A 21,071-nucleotide genomic window follows, 5' to 3' on the forward strand; every position below is an offset into this window, starting at 1 on the left:
CTTAAGATGAGCTTAAGTTACCACTTTGATCTGATGTGATTTATTTATTTTTTTGCTAGAAAAAGGTGCTGAACAATATTAAGACAAGGATTTGCTGCACTACAAACTTGAAAGGAGAGAATCACATGAAAGAAAGTAGAAAAAATGGTGATCGATACGCTGAGGTCAGATTTAATTAGTATGGTTGCTGTAGAAGGTTGTGGGTCCAAAGTTAACGGGAGTGTAAGTGTTTTTATGTAATATGTTTAATGTGATTTAGGGTCTTTTTTAATGTTCCACAGCTGGGCTAACATGGTTTTTAGTGCACAGGTTTTTCACTCACTTGAGAAGGTACAGGAGAACATAATGGAAGTGCCTTCATGATGGACTTATCTTCTCAACGCTTTGTATCAGGAATCTTAGGGATAAGTGCCGGAAGAGACAGTATAAAGCTGAGACAATAGGTCTAGGACATAGTTGTGGCGTCATAGCATGGTTGGCCCTATCTCTGCATGGGCAGAATCCGGCAAGGACATAGGTTCAGTTGTCAGTCTTGAAATTAAGATCTGTTGACAGCTAAAGCTGGACTAAAAGTGATATTTGTTTCCCACAGGACATCCCACAAATATTGCACGATGTTCCTACTTTTTTAAGATACCTTTAACAAAAAGGCCTTATTGCAAACCCATGTTTGGAGGTAACTGAATTATGCATTGAAACCGATAAACTTTCTATACAATGCAGAGCTTTGTTGCCACCCAGAGTGGCTTATGGGCTAACTGGCCTCAAGATAATTAATAGTGATACTTAATTCCGGCAACAACCCTCTTTCACCAAAAGCAACAACCGACACGAGCAAGAAACGTGGCATTTGGGTAAAACTCTCCAAAAACCTGCCGCCCTCAATGGAGAATTTAAAGTTAGGGAAGGGGGTCTTGCAAGATTGTTTCCCCTTTTAACCACATGGAGACCTTTATAGAAAATATATACCGCAGAGTTGCCGTTTTTAACGTGGCCTTCTGGTAACGCTAACGTTCCAGGACATCATGTTATTTAAATACAAAACATGACATTTTTTTTGCTGTGCTTGAGGCTTGTATATAAAATTGTAAAAATGTATTTTCTAGGTCTACCATATCAGATATTTCAAGTAAATTCTACGTAATGTAGGACTTGGGTGTCACTGTAGCCTCTAATAATGTGAGGTAATGAAGGAATAGGCCGTATATGTTGTACTTTATAGAGTTCGTACCAGTCCATTTTTTAAAGGCCTATAGGGTATTTTCTATATGATCATGTATAACGCCGTCTCCTTTTAGCAACCAGCATACATATAGAACCTGACTGCTTGGGTATATATTCCAATATCAGTAATCATAAATAACCTGCAGAATAAATGATCGGGACTATTGACCAGCTACAGGTGGATTGACTAGTTTTACTGGTATAATGCTGGTGACAATGAACTGCATCCCAGCTTCAGGACTGGGAGTAGATGTTAGAACAGCATTTAGTGATCCAGCCCCTCAGATCAAGGCGGTAACACCGAAGCACAAGAGAATGTTTACGATAAAGTGCATTTATGTTTGTAAATATACTATAACAATATATATTCTGGGGTGAACTACATTTCCCGGCATGCAGTGGTGCGCGGCGAGGCGTCTGGAACGTAAGGTTCTCCTGTGATTGGCTGCAGGCTGCACGGCGCGTGCAGAATCATGGCGGCCCCCAGTACAGCCGGCTTGGTGCTGAAGTCCGTGAAGAGTATCGCTGTTCGCTTTTGTCCTTTCGAGTCCAATGTCCGGTCCGCTCGGTGAGGAGGGTCTGACGTTAGGGCTGCGGTGATAATATATCCGGTTTACCAACAAGCAGCGCGTATATTCATGACTGCTGTCACAGCACTAAGGTCACCCGGTGACTGTAGACGTGAAGGCTGCACTCTCTGTGTTATTGATTTCCGCTGATTGACATGTGCTGACTGGGGTTACTCCGGAGACATGCCCGGTACCGAGCCTGGCCCTACACCCTATATAGTGCTTATAATCACATCCCCTAATACCTTTACCCTGAGTGACACCGCAGAGGGGTTTATTCACTAAAGGGAGAGTTTCCAGTGCCAAGCTGGCCTTGCATAATGTATAATTTAATAGATGAGGAGAGTTTGGAGAACGCTCATTGATTTTATAATGATTTTTGGGCCTGGCCAGCTCTTGTATATTGAAGTTAAGCATTCAAAATCACATCCCTCCTGACAGCTCCCCCCTCTAGATTGTAAGCTCATGTGACCAGGTCCCTCATCACCTGTTGTTTCTGTATGCCATCTTATGTCCTGCCTGCCCTTTGTACAGCGCTGTGGCATCTGATGGCGCTATATAAGATAATAGTGAATAAACCGCAGCTTGTCTATACTGACTGCCCCCATCAGATTTGGTCGGTACTTTTTAAAGCAGGCTGGTAATATTCAGAACAATTGTTTTTTTTTTTTTCATTTTACTTAATAGAGATGCAGTAAGTTGGGAATTATTGTGGATGAGCCAGAAACGTGTTAAAATTAAAACGTGACCTAAAGTTAAATGTGTTCTTATAGCCATATATACCACTGGAACGGTCCATTAGGCCACATCTAAAACTGTGCACTGAAATCTGTATTTATGTATATAACGCTCATAATTAGCTGCTCCGATTAACCCTTAAATCGTTTATCAAAGAGGAGGTGATCGTGGAACTTGGCTCTTAAATTTGGGGAAATACAATAAAAAACATTCGGAAATAAAATAGACCTTTTATTACACTAAAATGACAAATAATAGTATCGGCTTCATCTGACTGGCCTGGAATTATGTCTAACCAGACGTTTGGCACCTGTGTGTTTTTTTTCTTTTCTTTTTTTTTTTTTTCCCTAATATTTAAAGCAGTGGTTTAATGTCCCAGACAAACAAACAAAAAAAGTGAGAGAAACCATGTGTGTATATATAATATATAACAAACTGTTTAATTCAGGGCTTGACAAATTTGTTGTGAATCTAGGCGCCAGCTAAAAAAAGTTAGGAGCCAGGATTTTTTTTTTTTAAACAGTTGGTTAGGAGTGATCTGATCATCATCAGCCCACTTACTAAACTCACAGCATTTGACCTGGAAGCACCCTGGACTTTCAGGTCAGTGCTTTTTTTGGGGGGGTTTTTTTAATTATTTTTTTTGATATATATATTTTTTTAACACTTTCAATGCTGATGTTCCATTGGAGCACAGCATTGACTGATATTTAGTCCCCACAAGCTTGTGGGGACAAATGTTAACCCCTGCAATGCCACGAATGTGTTATAGACAATTGTGGAATTGAAGGGGTTAACGCTGCACTGTCGCTCTCATGGAGCGATCAGGCAGCAGGGGGGGGTGTTGGGGCTGGTCTCCACACTCATGTGGAGACCAAAGAACCCTCTCCCCCTGTCACTGAAGCTGCCTCTGGCAGCTGGGAAGCAATTGCTGGTCTATAGACCAGCCATTGCAGGGGGGAGTCTCTGATGACTGGTGTAGGCTTCCATGCCTACAGGAGTCATCAAAGGGCTTGTTGGGGCTTGTTTTTGCTGTTGCTGGTCTGCCTGGACTTCCAGGCAGACCACCAGCAGCAGAGCCCCTTGAAAAACGGGAATTAACCCTTAAATGCCGCGATCGCGGTATTGAAGGGGTTAACGCTGCCCTGTCGCTCTCATGGAGCGATCAGGCAGCTGGGGGGTGTTGGGTCCGGTCCCCACACTTGTGTGGGGACCCAATCAACACTGAACCCCCTTTCCTGAAGCTGCCTGTGGCAGCTGAAAACGCTATTGCAGGTTTCCCTGCAATCGCGGTTCCAGCCTACAGGATCACTCCGTGGGAGTGATCACAGGCTCGGGGGCGGGCTCTGAGTGGCTGTGCTGTCTGCCCAGACTCCTGGGCAGACAGCAGCAGCAGCGCCCCCGCGTGGTGACACGGGGGCATTTTTTTGTGGATGTAAGAGGCTGACAAACTCCTAGGCGCCAAGACAAAATTCTGAGTCGCCATGGCGACCTGGCGCCTGGGATTTGTCGAGCCCTGGTTTAATCAACCCTTTATTTATAATTCTAGTAGTAAAAATAGTAAATTCTTCCAAAACACAGAACAAAACCGACGAGTGCTTGCTTGAAGCGACCGGTCAGTGGCAGGAAAGCGTTCCCATTGATATAAATGCATAAAAAAAAAAATCAGAAGCCTCTTCTAAAATGTATCCCGTTGTGATTAATGCTAACTTTAAAGTGTCTAGGATTTTGTATGCCTGCTTATGCATTTACTGTTAACGGTATCTTATTTTTCATGTTTGTTTCGAGTTGAGAACTAATGCTTTCCTATTTTCCTTGCAGAGAATTTTTGGAAGCAATTAATTCGAAAAAAGTACGTTCCACGAATGCCAACTGTCAGATAAGTGTAGACGTGAGGCATGATAAGTCTGAGCCCCAAGTAGACGTTTCCTTCGGTAAGTTACTTTATAACGTCCATCAAAACAGATCTGTGTGTGGTTTTTGTATACCCCACCAAATTCGGCAAAGAAGGAAAAGAAGAAACACGTGTCCAGATAATACATACAAGATACTTGTAACAATTGGTGTATGTAAAAATATAACTTCTAAAACATTGACGTACTCTGGCCCTCGTGATTCACAGCATTCTATAGGGGCTTGCATAGCGTTGCATGACCTGTGCCTGTGAAATAAGGAAGTCCTCTCCAAATGCTCTATTTTTTGGCAACAAAAATGGGCATGACCACCCCTTGAGTTGGTCATATATTATAGAAACTACATGCCATGTCACTGCCAACTTCCATAGCATGCTTGTCGCTGTATAACATACTAAATTGTTTACTGTGGAGCTTTTTGCTGTTACGAGCACAATGTCATTTTAACACTTTCTTATGGGAAAACTATATGAACATGCACTATATCAGTATAAAAACTGCTATGCATAGAGCAGCTATAAATTATTTCCATACAATATTCCAAAAGATACATTGTTGCAGTGGCGATTGTGGTTCCCTGCATGTGCGCCGTTCTAAGCAACTGTAATGCCGCAAAAGCCCACAAGAGGTCACCGCAGAACAAGAATGACGAGACAGGAAAAACCTGAACGCACATTAGTGGGCAACAGAGCTCACATTCGAGCTCATATAACTTTATGTAAAATCTATTGGTGCACATTTTCCAAAGACTGTCAAATCAAATAATCCTATACATTATTTAGTGTGAAATATTGCCCGTAAACCAACAATTTTGAAACGGTTCACCTATTCTCAAAACATTTTAAGCATGTCCATCTCTTGTGGTTTAGTATGTAATAAAATGTACCCATGTTTTTAAGATACATTACATTTTTAAAATATATTTTGATTCCTCAGGAAAAAGCTGAGACGGGAAGTGTTCTATTTTTACATAAAGTTGGTGGAAGGAGTTTAGTAATGATCTCCTCTCACTCTCTAATGAGCAGTGTAATGTGTTTCGTTATCGGTGTAAATGGCATAGGAGAAGAGGAGGTTTAGATGGGTGCCCCTAGCTCTTAAGAGCCAAATGAGCTTAATGGCAAAATACAATATACTATTTCTTAAATAGACTTCTAGGTGTATCAGAAATAAAAATATTGCAACTCTTAGGATTTGTTTGGAATAAAGGAAAATATTGATCATTTGTTTTAAAGGTAGCAAAAACCCAGACAGTCCTAATACAACCAGTACAACTTTCTCTGTAGTGGAAAAATGTCCAATCTACTCGTACTTTTATATAAAATCCAGTCTGGAGACCACTTTGCTTGCAAATCCTCAATCAATAGGGGAGATAACTTTATGGGTAAAATAATTGTGTTCCTGAGAGAGTTTGTGTGTTGAGTAGCAACTTGTATAAGTGTTATGCATTTTCTCTTAAGCTTATTCCTCTTTGTAATGTTTCCAGAATCTTTTCACTATAGAAGGAAGGGAGGACTAATCATGGAAACCCAGTTAAGGGGCCAATGAACCATCGAGTTATATTTCGAGCATAAATAGTGATTTATGATTCCATAAACTTCTAGAGACCCGAGTGCGGACTATGAGTTTATTTCACAAGCGTATGCTTATGAGTATTATCGCCTGTTTGCTTCTACTGACCAGGTCGCTTACAGTGATGTTGGGGGAAGTAGTCCGTCTTTACTGTAACAAGACCAATTTCTGATGTATTAAATATTAACCTTCAACAATATCACATGTTTTATTAATGTAATATTTGGCAACATTATAGCTCGTTGCTTTTGTCGCCCAATCCTGTATTTAAGCTCTTGCTTACTTATTCTTTTGCTTCCTAAGTGGCTGGTGCCCGCTGGGTCTGCTTTGCACGCTGTTGAAGTTCTTAAGTGCACTTTAAGATAAAATTGGCAAGTTCTGGCTGGACATTTTTCATTGAGGTAGCTCCCCTTCCTTTTACCATTTTTCAGAAGTAATTTTTTTTCTTTTTACTCTTTTTTTTGGCACTAGTAGTTGTTTCAATAACTACAGCAGTTTGTCCCACAGATTTCTGTCACGTACACTGCAAAAATCCTTGTAAGGATCTTGTAAGGAGGGCAAAACATTTGCAAAAACCTTTCCAAAGTAACAGATGTTTGTCTCTGGGGGTCCTCTTTTGTTTTAATCTTGGCCGACTCTTCCACATGTTCTTGGCAGTTAGTCTCTTCCTTCCTCCCTGAGTGCTCGATGGCAGAACTCTCTTATTTCATGTTGTTTGGCACAGTTGATGAGTCTTGATCCTTTAGCTGGGAGCCTGGTGCTATTATAGCTTCTTTTCTTCAATCATCAGCCTTATAGTGCAGTTCCAGAAGCGTAGAGTTAAAAATCTTGTGAAATATACATGATATTGTTTAGAATCAGTCTTTCCCTAATCTCATCCCTTGGCACAATCACTCATCTGTTCTGGCTATGCTCAGTTCCCATGTCCTGATTTACCACACCCTAATATCATAATATATAAGTGAGAGACCCACTACACGGTCCCAGCTTCCATGAACACGTCTTAACATACATGCCCCTGCATTAAGTGCGAGGGATCAACTTTTCCTTTACCTTTTAACTTGTTGAATTTAGTAGAAGAAACAAGGAGATCTTCAATTTGGGACACAGAGCAGTGTTGCTCTGGGGTGATTGCTTCACTGTTGATTGAAGTGTAAAATAAATCACGCTAATGCGTCGCCTTGACATGGATACCCAGTGACGGCTATCCAAATGCTACCGTTATTCACTGAAATAGCCCCAAATGTCACTTCCATATTGCATTGGTTGAACTTTTAGAAAATATTCTAGGCTTCTGAACACAATAATCAGAAATACACCCTGTCTGTGAAGTGCTGAACTGTAAAGTGAGCATGTTTTGCGTGTTTTCCATGAAATAAATTCTATACAATGCATCATAAAAAAACTAGCTCTATTCATGTATTTTAGAATAAAATACAAACATAAAGCTCAATAGAAGTAATAGAAAAAAGGCAAACATTTGAGAACAATATTTTTTACTCCATTGTCTCTTTTTGTACCGGTTGTGCGCTGCTCAGCCAACTTATCCATGTTTTATTTCTATTTTTCCCAGTTGATGGCGAACGGCTGCTCATGAAAACGGCCAACGTGACCACGAAGGAAATGCTCTCTGCTCTGACCTCTAAATGTGCGTCTAAAGATCGGCAGGCAAAAGATGGTGCGAAAAAATAAGGCGAATTAGAAGGATTTTAGAAATGTCCTCGTTTTCAATACACTTGAACTGTACCCTCTGTCCCAGAAACACCAGGAGCGAGAATAGAAGATCACCGCGCTCCGTCATATCTTCAAACCACAACTTTGTATAGCTTGTCATGTCTAGAAAAAAACGTCTTCATGGGAAAATGTTCTTGCTGGGTTTTTTTCCCATTATTATAAATGAAACAACCTCATTGTCTGTGTTTTCCGCCTTTGTTCATACAGAATATTCAGATTGTTAAAGTGCGTCTTTCGCAAAAAGAATAGGTTTGTGTGGTTACCGGGGTACTTGTGCGATGCCGTTCATTACAGATGCAGAATCGGTACATGTAAGGGCCTGTTATGATTCTAAACCTGTTCTACAAGTAAATACGTATAGCAATGTCTGTATGTGACTCCGGATGCGTAGGCATAGACGTATTTTCTCAATTAACGCTATCTTTAGCTGTTTTTTTTTGTCCTCTCATTTAAATAGTGAACAAATATTTATGTAACATATACATTGTAATCTGGAATTTCACTCTAATCCTTGCATACATTGATTCAGTTTCCCACATTCTACAGAATCCCCCTCATGCGTTTGCAAGGCATACACTGCGAAAATGTAACGGGACCACTCAGCTGTAATATGCGCGTAAAAAGCCAAACGATCACCAAGCAGTTGCATCCGTAGCAGCCCCTCCCCCTCAATTCCGTGCATGTGATCACTTTGAAGCGAATCAAGAGCACGGAATTAAAATATTTAAATAAAACTGCAGTCTTCAAAGGAAGGCACAGTACAAGAACGCCGCTACGGAAGGGGTTAAAATATTTTAATAAACAGGGTGTTAAAAACAAACAGCAGAATAAAAAAACTTTGATAAAAATGCATTTCTTGTTTTTATTCCCCCCCCAGTTATGCACATTTGAGCCCAGGCTTCCCACACTGCCTCCCAGATATGCCACATACCCCCTGATATGTCACTCCGCCCTCCCAGCATATGCCTTATATACCCTATATGCCTTATACTCCCAGATATGCCTTATATACCCTATATGCCTTATACTCCCAGATATGCCTTATATACCCTATATGCCTTATACCCCAGATATGCCTTATACCCCTCAAATATCCCATAGTGCCCTCATAGATTCAGAGACTCGTTCACAGCACACTGACACAATACTTTTATAAATAAATACAGGGTTAATATTCACTGGCCCCAGGATTTAGATTCCCCTTAGTTTGTCCCCCTTTACCTCTAACTGCACCTTCAGTTAACCTTATTAAATTAATTAAATTAACCCTCAGTCCTCAGCATTAAATTAATCCTAAAGATCCCATCAACCATAACTGCCCCTAAATTAACCCTAATGACCCCATCAACCATAACTGCCCCTAAATTAACCCTAACGACAACCATCAACCACAACTGCCTTTAAATTAACCCTAAACACCCCATCCACTATAACTGCCCCTAAATTAACCCCAAACACACCATTAACCATAACTGCCCCTAAATTAACCCCCACTTCCCCTAACTTTCAGCAACCCAAATATTCATTTTATACTCGCAGTTAAAGCCGTGTGGATGCTATAAGAAATTGGGCGGGGTCAATCGTCAGAGTGACTTCAGGGAGGGACTGGGAGAAAGAAGGGGCGGGGCCAATCAGAGTGACTGCAGGGAGGGACGGTAAGTAGTAACTGCTGTGAGTCACACTGAGGGAAACGGATTATAAAACGAGGGGTATTTTTCAGAGCATTATAATTGATAAAAATCGATTCAACTAATCGATTATGAAATTCATTGGCAACAATTTTCATTATCGATTATTACTGATTTTATTGATTATTTGTTGCAGCCCTAAACATGTTTGCAATCTTTCTACAGGCTGCAACAATCCTTTGGTACTCCCCACTGGTAACCGCATATCCACGGATCCTCCCGGAAAATGGGTGCCAAAGACCCACAGCGCCTCTACCAAGCACCCCCAACGCGAACAAATAAATATGCAGGCTGGAAATAAATATAAAGTGCTTTAACATAAAATAAATTGCCCCAATACACGTATAATCATTGGGAGAGAAAAGCACAGCGTAACATGTTTTGCGCATTACAGGGAGTTTGCTTACTTATAAAAAAAATTGTATTTAAATTCTACCTGTCTGTATATTGGCTAAAGAGTACGGTAAAGTTGCTTTTGCACTTGCACTGCTTAAAATACTACGGAATATCCAAACCTTTCCCAGAAACGTTTCTTTAATCCTGTCATTTATTTTCCTCGTTTTTCAGGGATTGGTGTATTATGTGACAAAGAAGCAGGAATTGCTAGGTTATTCTCCCAGTAACTGAAAAAGCTTATTAAAAGTTTCTGGTGTATTTAACAGACCTGGATAGGTAAAACACTTTAAGGGACGGTTTAATATCCCAGACAGCCTTGCCAAAGAAGAATGCATATTAAAGTAGTTTATGAGTACTTTAATGTGCGTTCTATAAAAGGTTAAAAAATACTAGAAAAGCAGCAGCTCCAACGCTGCAGCAGAGCACCACCTCCAACGTCTAGCAATTCTTGTCCACTGATTGGTCGGTGGCAGGAAAAGCTCTCGTTGAAACCTCTCTGTGCATTTGATGGCTGGAGCGCCCCTTTTATCTTACTCTGTATATAATTGTTTACTTGCTACTAGTCCTCTCGAATCCTACGCTTCATCCTAATGACTTTGAATTTTCCCATAAGAATGGCGGTTCCACTAAATTGTTAGCACATCTGGCAGTATCTGCACGACCCACGGAAGCCACAAAGAACAGCTGAAAATACAGTGCTTGGGAAGAAAATATTTGGTTTTGTTTCGCAGGCTTCAGATCTTTCCAATGTCAGCATGTTGTGTTTGCTATAGTGTCTGAGATAAAAACAGGTGGATTTAGAATTCTCAATATTATTTCTTTGGCCCAACTCGCTAGCGAATGGAGGCATAATACATGGCGGCAGCGGGCATCTCCTACATTCACCTCCTCAGCCGAGCCACGAGGAAGATACATATGCCTTAAAACAGAGGCTTTTTACATGGGCGTATTGTGAACGAATAAGTAATTGAGTTAAGCTATTTTATAGTGTATACCTTAAGGGGAATGTAAATCCTCATAAAATTACCCTTATATTAATTAAAAGGAACAGTTGAGGCATGTATGCGTCCTAAATCACAGCTTTAAAATTGAGCCTAACCCTAGAACTCCTGAAATGACAACAAGAAGAAAAAAAAAAGCAATTTGCTCATGAAATCTGAATTTGTTCAGTTATCTTTTTTTATACATGAAACTTCCAGACCCCATAGTCTTGGGAGACCAAGTTGTTTTTAATACAGATTAAAGTTGCCACTAAAGATGGGGATTTATACAGGAAAAAAGAAATGGTGTAGCTTTCAAGGGTTTGAAAACCATAGCAGGTATTTATTGCTCCTAAATGAGTAACCACAAGCTAGTTTCCTTAGCCAGTACTCTATGGTGTCTGACATTTGGTCAGATATCATATTGTTTACATTTACGTTTATTAGTGGCTTTATATTATTTTTCAATCGATTAAATTGTTTTCTGTTTTTACTTTTCAAAACAGTTCAAGTGACTGTCTTTTTTTTGTTACTTTATGATGTAATATATGAATTTAAGAACCAGCCTCTCAAATAATTCACAGTACTAGAATTTTAATGTTTCCCTAATTAACATTCAAGAAACCGGTTAATTACATATCTGTGACTATGCCATTAGCTCATTAGCAGTGAAAACTCAATCTGCCTCTGCATGTCAACTTTGCAAAAAAGAAGTTGGTAAAGTGGTCATTAACCTATATTATAAAGCGTCAATATTTGAATGCCTGCTCCAATAAGAGCCCTATATAAAGCATATTTAAATTAGTAACGTTTCTTCAAAGTCACCTCGCTGATTGAACTATGCATTATGAAGAACAGCTGAAAAGTTTTAGAGGCATTGACTTTATAATGCATAGTTAATTCATAAAGCTAAAACCACAATCTCCGCAGTAAACTCTCATGCTCACTCCCACTAAATAAACCCCAAAGAGTTAAGGGGATAAACAGCCATCGTATGCATTAAGGCACCTGGGAACTAATGTTCAAGGAAGTGTCACAGCATGAGTCCCTAATCCCGCAGTGCAGTGCGTCCAGCTGTAACACACAGCAGAGATTATAGGCTTCAAGGCTCTGCTACATGTAGAATAAAATACAGTTGTGTGAAAAAGATCCTAAGCACACCAGCAAATCGACAACAGAATGGCTGAAAAAGAATAGAATCAAGGTGTTGCAGCGGCCCAGTCAAAGTCCAGACCTTAACCCGATTGAAATGCTGTTACGGGACCTTAAAACAGCTGTCCATAAAAAAAAATGCCCGCAAACCTCAATGAACTGAAGCAACATTGTAAAGAAGAGTGGGCCAAAATTCCTCCACAACAATGTGAGAGACTGATAAAGTCGTACAGAAAATTATTACTTTGATTGTAAATGTGGTTCTACAAGCAATTGAATCATAATGTGTACATCGTTTTTCACACATGGCTTCTCCATTTTGGCTTTATTTTTGTTGAATAAATCGTGACACATTGTAATATGTCATGTGTTGTAGTTCATCTGAGGTTTTATTTACCTAAGGAACAGATGATTGTTATTATTCCATAATATGCAAAACAATAGAATTCAAAGAGGGTGTACTTTCACATGACTGTAGGGACAACTTGAGTCTAGGGGGAAAGCCATTGCAGTCCAACAACTTGCACAACCTTTGTTTTCATATTGGCACTGACAGTGGAAATGAATATGGTCTTAAAGGAACATTAAAACCAATACTACATGTAAAATGCACAATGGGGATTTTTAATAGATTCCAGTGCATTTCGAAGCATGCAAACTGATACCAGCGTTCCTTTTTATTAGGAATTGGGACTTCTGTCTAATCTTCCTCCTCTCCTCCCTGCTTCTATATAAGAACGCTACCTGTACATGCGCAGTGGTATGTCCAAAGAATTTTGTTTAGACACTTCTGGTAACTGCACGCAGCACTTTTAATTTTCACTTGTCACTAGCCCCGACATTTTAGGCTAGGTGTGCATTGCAATGAATTTTTATTATTTATTATGTTTTGTATTGTCCTTCAAATTACAATTGATTTAAGTTAGCACTGTGATGAAATTTTTTGGCCAAGATTTGACTTTTCTGGTATGGTAGCCCTTGGAGGTTGCTCTCTCAGATGCCTCCAGTGGTCCTTCCGTGCATGGAAGGACCAAGAAGATCTGGCCTTCCATCAGGATTTGTGATTAGGGCAGAAGAAAGGGGTCATACATCCCTTTGGGACGTGGGGCCCCCCAAAGAAAGAAGAATGGGGGTTTGGTGTCCATTGTGGCCTTTAAATGGACCTGCTTTAAAAGCACTGACCTCGGGCATGCCATCAAGTTAGAAAGGTTTCAATTGGTTCCACAGAGTGTTTCACATAGGAAAATCATGTACACAGGGGCAAGTTGGGTGTCTGCTAGATCTCTAGTAGAGAAACAGTTGGGTCAAATAAAAAAGGGCATGGCCATTCCTTGAAGAACTGGCAAGTGTTTTGATCTGCTTGAGTTATTTAAGGCATGCCAATGCACTTCTATTGTTTTGTGAAACTAGATAAACAATGAATAATACACTTACTGTTATAGAGGAAAGTGATTTGTTTCACGTTTTAGATTACCGTGTCTCCCAAAGCAAACATTTATGAAAATAATCTTTAGACTTTTGAACCTTTTAATATGAGAGCTGGTTGATTTCTATTTTTTATCAAAGTTCTTTTGATGAATCAGAGAGGTAGGAGTACCATTTTGTGTAAGCATTATTAATAACGTATTTTTGGTTCGCAAGGCTTATTTGATGTATCACAGTCACTGGGGTCAGTGCTGAGGAGGGCTTCATCAGGATAGGCATGGTTATGACAGGACAAGACACAACTGCACATAGTGGTTGCAGCAGCTAAGTGGTCATTATCACCAGTGGCAGTACATGGGAGGTCTGACAGACAAAAAGCTCAGCCACATCTAATGCAGCTTTAAACAAAGGGGACAGATCAAGACATCATGAGTAGGGCTGGTCTTAGTGCCAGGTGAGCCAGAAGCCTCCATGGTCTGTGGGGAATGTGCAGAAGTGGTCTATGTCTATATTGACATGTATAGAAAACACATATTTGTGTTGGGGCAACAAAGAGGATTCTTGTCTTGGGTGATATTTTCTGGTCATGGGTTTTCCATGGATCCCCCTCCAGTAAATATGAGTTATACAGTACTGGATACTTACCTTTGGTCTTTCGGCCTGCTTCATTACTGAGCCACTTGGCTAGGCTTGCCCCTTGGACTGCGGCAACTAATGCCTATTTTTCTTTCACTTTTTTTTTACCAAGCCTTTCACACATGAAAAGGACTTTTGCTCATCCACCATCTCTTACACCCCACCCTGAAAAGTATTTTGGTTTTATTAGATTGTGGAGTAGTGGGAGAGCAGTGATCTTCATGCCTTGGGATACCTGTAAAAAAAACCAGCCTCAATTATACTAACTTTCTCAATGATTTAATTCTGAAACCATTTCAGTTGTCCTTATATCAGCTAAATTAATTAATAATGTCCACCTATAGTATCCAAAAAGCACACGTTGGGAGTCTTAACTACTATTAGATTAGAGGAAAACACAGAGGTCACCTTCATGGAGAATTCCGATCCGGTGGGACCGCTGGGTAGAACAAACACAAGTGACATTTGCAATATCTAAAGGTGTGTTTGCAAACTCATACCGCAAACTGACACTATTTATATAGAAATTGTCTAAGCTGGTTTAAGTAGGCTACTATTAACCTCAACGAGTTAATGTCCCAGCCACACCTATACATCTACTTTTCACACTATTAATATAGTCCTGGTCCACTCATTAGTGACCCTGACACTTTGCTCATTTGACCTTGAAGTTTAGATTGAAGCATACTCCTTAATAGTAAGCCTTAGAAAGTAAGAAGGCTCATTAAAGAGTAATTATAAGCCACGTGGTGGTAGAACATAGCACATATGGGTTGAGAAGACTTGCTGAAAGCATGCAAAGGAACAAGTGATGTCTTGTTTGAACAACCACAGTGGGATCTCCTCCTGAGGTCTGACACTCAAATGCTGATTCAGCTCTCAGAGAACAGGGAGGTTTCCTGAGCTCAATGTAGTATTCAGTGCTGACATCACAAGGGATCTGCCTCTCCCCTCTTTAAAAAGCAGCTCTTTGCAGAACTCTCCCTTTGCTTTCTGTGAGAGTTCTCTTGCTTGGAGTGAAGGCATCTGACCCAAGAACCACAGCAGTCATGGTTGAGGCATTTTTGGGCAAATGGAAGCTGGTGCAAAACAACTCGGAAGACTTTAACAAGTACATGGAAGCCCTGAGTAAGATCTGCATGCAATTTAATTCTAAGTGCTTAGAGAAATCTCAGCTCTTCGCTGAATCAGTTACCTCACTGAACCTTTAGATACTGCATTTTAATTATTTTGTGTGTGTGTGTGTGTGTGCATATATATAAATTAACATCCCCCTCTGTCCATATGCCAAGGTTTACTTCTAACTGACCGCTAACTTTCATTGAGAAAAACATATATTTGTGGTATGATCCACATATAAATTATGCACCCGCACATAAATTATTTTTTGAATATAAATGTTTTTAGGACATCAGGCTACACCTTAATTAATGCATCCAGCCCCAATTTCTATTAATGCCAACATATGCATTGCTAATGCGCCTGTGCCCTGGCCGTTCACCTTGATATTAACTAGCCAGGTCGTGAGGCTGTAACAAGCTCTTTTAATTACTATAAATTTGATAAATCAAATCCCACCTGAAGCCTTTTAACCAAATCTAGGTTGGATTAAGTGTCTCCTTTAATTGGGGGAATATAATACTGACATTAGTCAGTTTCTACCCAAAAGTCCCATTCTCTGTGTGTGTGTATATAGGAGAGTGTATGGGTGATCTCTGCGAGAAGAAGAAATAAATCACTATTGCAGGGATGCATAAAATATACTGTCCTGTGTGGTGCATTCATTATAGGAATCACTGGTTGAATTAGTTTTTTTTCTTTTCTTTCCATCCACCACCATGTTGGAATGAGGTAATACCTCCTGGATGGTGGCTCATTCTCGTTTACATTAAGGCCAATAAAATAAAGTGAGTGACTGTTGCAATTCCGGTTTGCTTGATATGTGCATGCCTGGACCAGCATGGATACGGGATGCTGCTAACACGTTCTACAGCACAGGTGGTGGGTATTGGGTTTTACTGGGAGGTGTAAGGAGGCATCCCCTAGAATTTTGGATACAATCGCTGGGGTTAGGCCAGCTTTTGGTGCCCGTCTGTAAGGCGGTACATATTCTAAACTGAGCCATTGTATTTAAGCAGGAGTCTTCTCTTTCACATGGTAATAACAAAAGTCCTTGGAGACTTAAGTATCCTCAAACCATAGCAAGTGAGTTAAAGAGGCCAGGTCTAGGCAATCATTCACTATGCAAATTGTGGTGGAAACAATGAAAAAAACAGACCTTGGGTAAAACCTAAAATCTGCTGGGGGGAGGGAATGGAACCTACTGTAAAGGGTGAGGTGTGGATGCTGGTATATTCATAGGAACATGGTGTGCTGCAATGTTTAATGTTTTCACTATAAACACGTTCACATCAACTTTCCACTGACCTATCGCATTATTAGGAATATTTCCCTTTGTACCATTGAAAAATCATAACTATACAAACAGGGCCTTGCCCCTTTACGGACTGATACGGGGTGATCTCCTTGAGTTTTGTTTATTTTGTGCTCGTGTTCTGTTTGTATATTAGTTCGGTGATTTATACCTAGTAGAGCTCTTACCATTTGAACCCCACCCTTTATACACGGGGTTGTGGTGTGCCATTGCTATTGTTGGATGGATTTCAACTTCCTAAAGAACTGGAATGTCCAAGCCAATCCCTGCGGGATAGCCATAGTACTTTTCTAATTTGTATAATATGCTCTTCTACTTTGAATAATTAACAAATGCCCTAAAATCATATTTCCTCCCAAATGCAACTGAATATAGGCAGTTCTTCTCTAGACCTGTTAATTATACCCCTCCCAACTCATCAGAATGCCACAATGTGTCCAAACTACTCGTAACAAAGCATATATGGTTCATTACTATGGATTTCATGAAGTCCCTTTTAAAGAGGCAGTTCTGTGATAATTTTAGAGTCTCAGAGTCCTGTAGCTGTTGTAAAGAGCATTGTCTTTGGAGAAGAGCTGCAAGATTTCGGATAACCATCTTAATCATATCTTTGTATTTATTATCATTAGCAACCCAGTAACTTTATACACTTTATGCAATGTATTGCTATCCCACACCCCAAACATCCCCTATATTAATGAAAAGGGTTGTGTATTAAGGGATTTTTCAGCGTTTGAATCCAAATGTATAGCTCTGTTAAAGGGACACTCCAACCATCTTACACAGTTGAATGCATATAATGGCTCTGTGGTGCTTTCACATTTTTAGGCACCCCCCCTTTGCTAATTCATGGGGTGACTGCAGAATCCCCTCGTATGCATTTGCCCCTTTGCCCACCTAACCCCCTGCTGTTTTTCTTACTGGAGATGTGTTCAGGGGAATACACCTCTCCGTTGGCGTATGGAACCTCCATTGGTGTGTGCGGACTACAATAGGAGAGCTTTCCTGCCACTGATGATCAGACATGGAAGAGGATTCTACTTGAAGCTTCTACTTCAAGTGTGTTGTCAAGTTTTTAAGAATGTGTTTTGAAAAACTATTAGATTAAATATCAAACAAGTGTTAATATGCATTTTTCTATGGTGGGGCTGTTAGTTGGTAAGTCATTGACATTAAAAGAATAATTCCTTCCAAGAGAATTAAAAGCAACAACATATCAGCACCCCAGGTGCTCAGGTGTGGGTTGAAATCTGGCAGAGTGCCAAAGTGCAGCAGTTGCAATGAAACCATTAAAAGCTCATCTCCGGGTCTTTACTAAACAATGCTCTATGAAAGCTTGTCCCAACTCGAAGGCTGAAATCAACAGGAATCTTTGCCGCCTTCAATCCAAAATGCACTGACAGCTGGTAATATGTTAGCGAAGTGGGATAAACTCTGTCAGCTCGATGGACTGAATTTACTAAACTGCAATGTGAAACGTATCCACCCGTGAAATATTTTCCAAGGCCATTTAGAGGTTGTGCCCCCTCCGGCCATCTTGCTTCCTGGCACCTTGGGAGTCTAAGCTGATGGCCTACCCATAACCTACGCTTTCACATCAAGAGAATGAACTTTTATTCCAAATAGCTTCAAATGCTGTAGGAAAGTGATTTTTTTGATGAACTAAAGGTTGAGTATGTAGTAGGAAATGAAGGTCTATGTTTAAAAAAAAAAAAAAAAAAAAAAAAAAAAAAAAAAGTTGCGATGTGAGTATTGTGGAAAGTGAATGCAGATAGAGCAGTAAAAGGGTAAGTAAATCCTCAATATTACTATTTTTTTGTTTTGTTCTTGTGTCATAGATGTTAGTCTTTTAACAAGAAAAGCAGCCTGCGCATTGAAACCTGATGTGATCTTCAGTATGGAAGCGGATGTTATTACTTTCAAAACCGAAAGCACCTTCAAATCCTCTGAGATTTCATTCAAGTTGGGAGAAGAATTTGATGAAACTACTGCAGATGGCAGGAAAACAAAGGTGGGAAGTGGCCTTGTATCGGGATTTTTTTTATTTTTATTTTCCTCTGTTCCTTAATTTATGCCTTCCCACATACAACATTTCGGGGCAATAGGAGCTTTTCTTATTTAAATAGCGCCACCAGATTCCGTAGCGCTTTACTATCAGTCGGTAGGATAAAGTTAAAATCACAAACAATAACTAACTGGTACAAAAGGAGAAGAGCACCTTGCTCTTGTGAGCTTACAATCTAGTCGGTGGTTGAGAGGGAGGTGACGCGGTGCGAGAGGACTGCTTGGAGGGGGATGAGTTGGTCGAGTCAGGTTGATCTGTCGAGGATGTTGGTCGTCCAGAAGGCTTAGACCGGATGGTGGATGAGTGTTTTGAGGAAAGGTTGTACGCTTCTGCAATTTGCATAGGAGGGAGAAAAACTGGGAAGGGTATTTCAGAGAAGGGGTGCAACATGGGGGGGGCGATGGATGTGGGAGCTGGAAGAGGTAATGATGGTGGAAGAGGGCCAAAGGCCATGAGAGGAACGAAGAGCGTGACTAGGAGTATTTGGATAGAAGGGTAGAGATATTGGGGGAATGCAGAGTTAAGGGCTTTGTAAGTCAGGAGTTTAAATTTGACTCTGAAGGAGATGTGGAGCGATTGGCAGAGAGGAGCGGCAAATGAGGAAACATTTTATGTTAATATATTTATATAGTTAGGAATATATAAACCACAGCTTTTAAATTTAGTTTGTGTTGTCTAGTTTTAGCCGTCATGCAAAGGCATGTTTGCAGCTGCAGAAGTGCTCCATGCAAATCCGCAAGGTCCTGTTTTCCATATAACCAACCGCATCTCCTGCAAATCCAGGACTTCATTTGTTAAATAATAAGTGTGAGCATTTTTGGCTAATTTGATTTATTTTTATAAAGACAACCGTGACGCTAGAAAATGGAGTCCTGGTTCAAGTGCAGAAATGGGACGGCAAAGAAACGGTGATTAACCGAGAGGTGAAAGATGGTGAATTGATAACGGTAAGTTCAGTAACCTTTCTTGTTTTGGGGGAATAGGGCAGAAAGCCAAGAACAAACCTCTAAGCCCCCAGTGCCTTTGCTTTCAAGCCTTTAATTTATTTCAACACGTAACTTTTTACCATTGCCCCCGTTTATGTATAAGTGTCGGGCCTTCTTATTTCTTTAAACTTCCACGTTGCATCTCCGGAGTTATGCTATGTTATGGGTCATGGCTAATCTTTCTGTATAACTGCAAATTTGGAGAATAAATGATCTCCTTACATTTTGGTCCTAATTTTTTTGACACTTAAATTGCACAGAAGGCTGACACTAAGAGGTCTTACCAATTTAACTGTGTTATACTTGGTCGTTATTGCATTAGAATCTCTCTAGTGTTTGTCTCTTTAAGACACAGCTGAGACGTATGACTCTATACCTCCATAGTGAATTGTGTGGATGTATATAAATTGCCTATTAACACTTAAAACTGACCAGCTTAAACTTGTAAACCATACCCAAGTACATAATGGCTGCGCCAAACCTCTCTCCTACACGCAAACGGATGGAGAAATAGGTGCATTTAACATTCATGATGCCCTACGCATGTCTATACTGAAGTGAATATACTAACCATACTTGTGTTTTAATTTGCTGCCCACCCCTCGCTAAACAAATATTCCTATGTACTTTTCAGACCTGCATCGTGGGGGACGTGAGATGCGTCCGGATCTACAACCGAAAATGAGACCTTCAGTGTGGCTGGAAGTCACTGTAAAAAGACGAGCTCAGTTCAATGAGCAGTAGCCCTGTGGCTTTTTTGATTTCTAACTGGTTAGTTTGTATGGAAAGCTGATCATGTTGCTGTGCCGCTCAAAGAAAGTAAAGCTTTTGGCGTTAATGCCCTCTGAGTGTGTTGCGTTGTTTTTTGGGGGGTTGCTTTTAGACCACCAACTGGAAGCCACCAACAAGGTCCTTTCAAAGTGTCATCAAGGCTTGTGAGTGAGTCTGACCGTTTCACAGTAGTAGAGAAGAGAGAAAAAAGCAAAGCACCTGGGTTATAGAATGACAAATACATATTATATACAAAAATGTACATTATATATGTGTGATTTCTGGCAATATGACACTTTATCAAATTTCAACACTTCATAATAATTTTATCTCAGACTGGTGAAGTTGAGTTTCTACCTGGTATTACTTTAATGAGAAATTGGTACATGCGCGTAATAACCTCCCAGCAGATGCGGCCCTGGGCATATCCAGCCTCTGGACCCATGGACTGGCACATCAGGTGAGTGCGTGGCTCTGTTGGGCAGCAGCCCACTGGGCATTTCCGTGGTAAGCCAGGTGGCCAGTGCAGGGCTGATAGAGTGAGAGAAATGAAACATATATAAGATATGGCTGTCCTGAATCTAAGACCGAGGATTGTTTGAGGTGTGTCTCTACGGCCATTGGATACGTCTGACGATATGGTTCCCATGGGCCATCACACTCTGTTTCTATGTTGCGTAAATACATGACGTCCCTCTTAACGATACGTTACATTTACAGCTCTTTACTTTGTGATGCCTTTCTTGCAACAGATGTGTGCTTCTTGGCTTGTGAGTTGGATTAAAAACACC

The 21,071-nt window shown here is 40.4% G+C and overlaps 4 protein-coding genes across 4 annotated transcripts in view; 3 read left to right on the plus strand and 1 right to left on the minus strand.

Annotated features, from left to right (window-relative positions):
• The window catches only part of LOC128497813 (myelin P2 protein-like), a 118,578-nt gene that overhangs the window by 89,634 nt on the left and 7,873 nt on the right, over positions 1 to 21,071 (plus strand). The window lies entirely within an intron of this gene.
• Positions 1 to 21,071, minus strand: part of ZFAND1 (zinc finger AN1-type containing 1) — a 99,424-nt gene that overhangs the window by 1,738 nt on the left and 76,615 nt on the right. The gene's annotated exons all lie outside the window — the stretch shown is intronic.
• MRPL53 (mitochondrial ribosomal protein L53) lies at positions 1,686 to 8,124 on the plus strand. Its single transcript, XM_053467992.1, has 3 exons — positions 1,686 to 1,792; positions 4,353 to 4,465; positions 7,587 to 8,124. Exons 1-3 carry the CDS (start codon positions 1,698 to 1,700, stop codon positions 7,703 to 7,705), a joined length of 327 nt encoding a protein of 108 aa, XP_053323967.1. The 5' UTR covers positions 1,686 to 1,697; the 3' UTR covers positions 7,706 to 8,124.
• On the plus strand, positions 15,002 to 20,354 carry LOC128497812 (fatty acid-binding protein, liver-like). The gene is made up of 4 exons (XM_053467989.1): positions 15,002 to 15,152; positions 18,297 to 18,469; positions 19,369 to 19,470; positions 20,144 to 20,354. The coding sequence occupies exons 1-4, from the start codon at positions 15,074 to 15,076 to the stop codon at positions 20,192 to 20,194; spliced, it is 405 nt and encodes a 134-aa protein (XP_053323964.1). The 5' UTR covers positions 15,002 to 15,073; the 3' UTR covers positions 20,195 to 20,354.

Source organism: Spea bombifrons, chromosome 5 (genome assembly GCF_027358695.1).
Source record: "Spea bombifrons isolate aSpeBom1 chromosome 5, aSpeBom1.2.pri, whole genome shotgun sequence".
Taxonomy (NCBI): Eukaryota; Metazoa; Chordata; class Amphibia; order Anura; family Pelobatidae; genus Spea; species Spea bombifrons.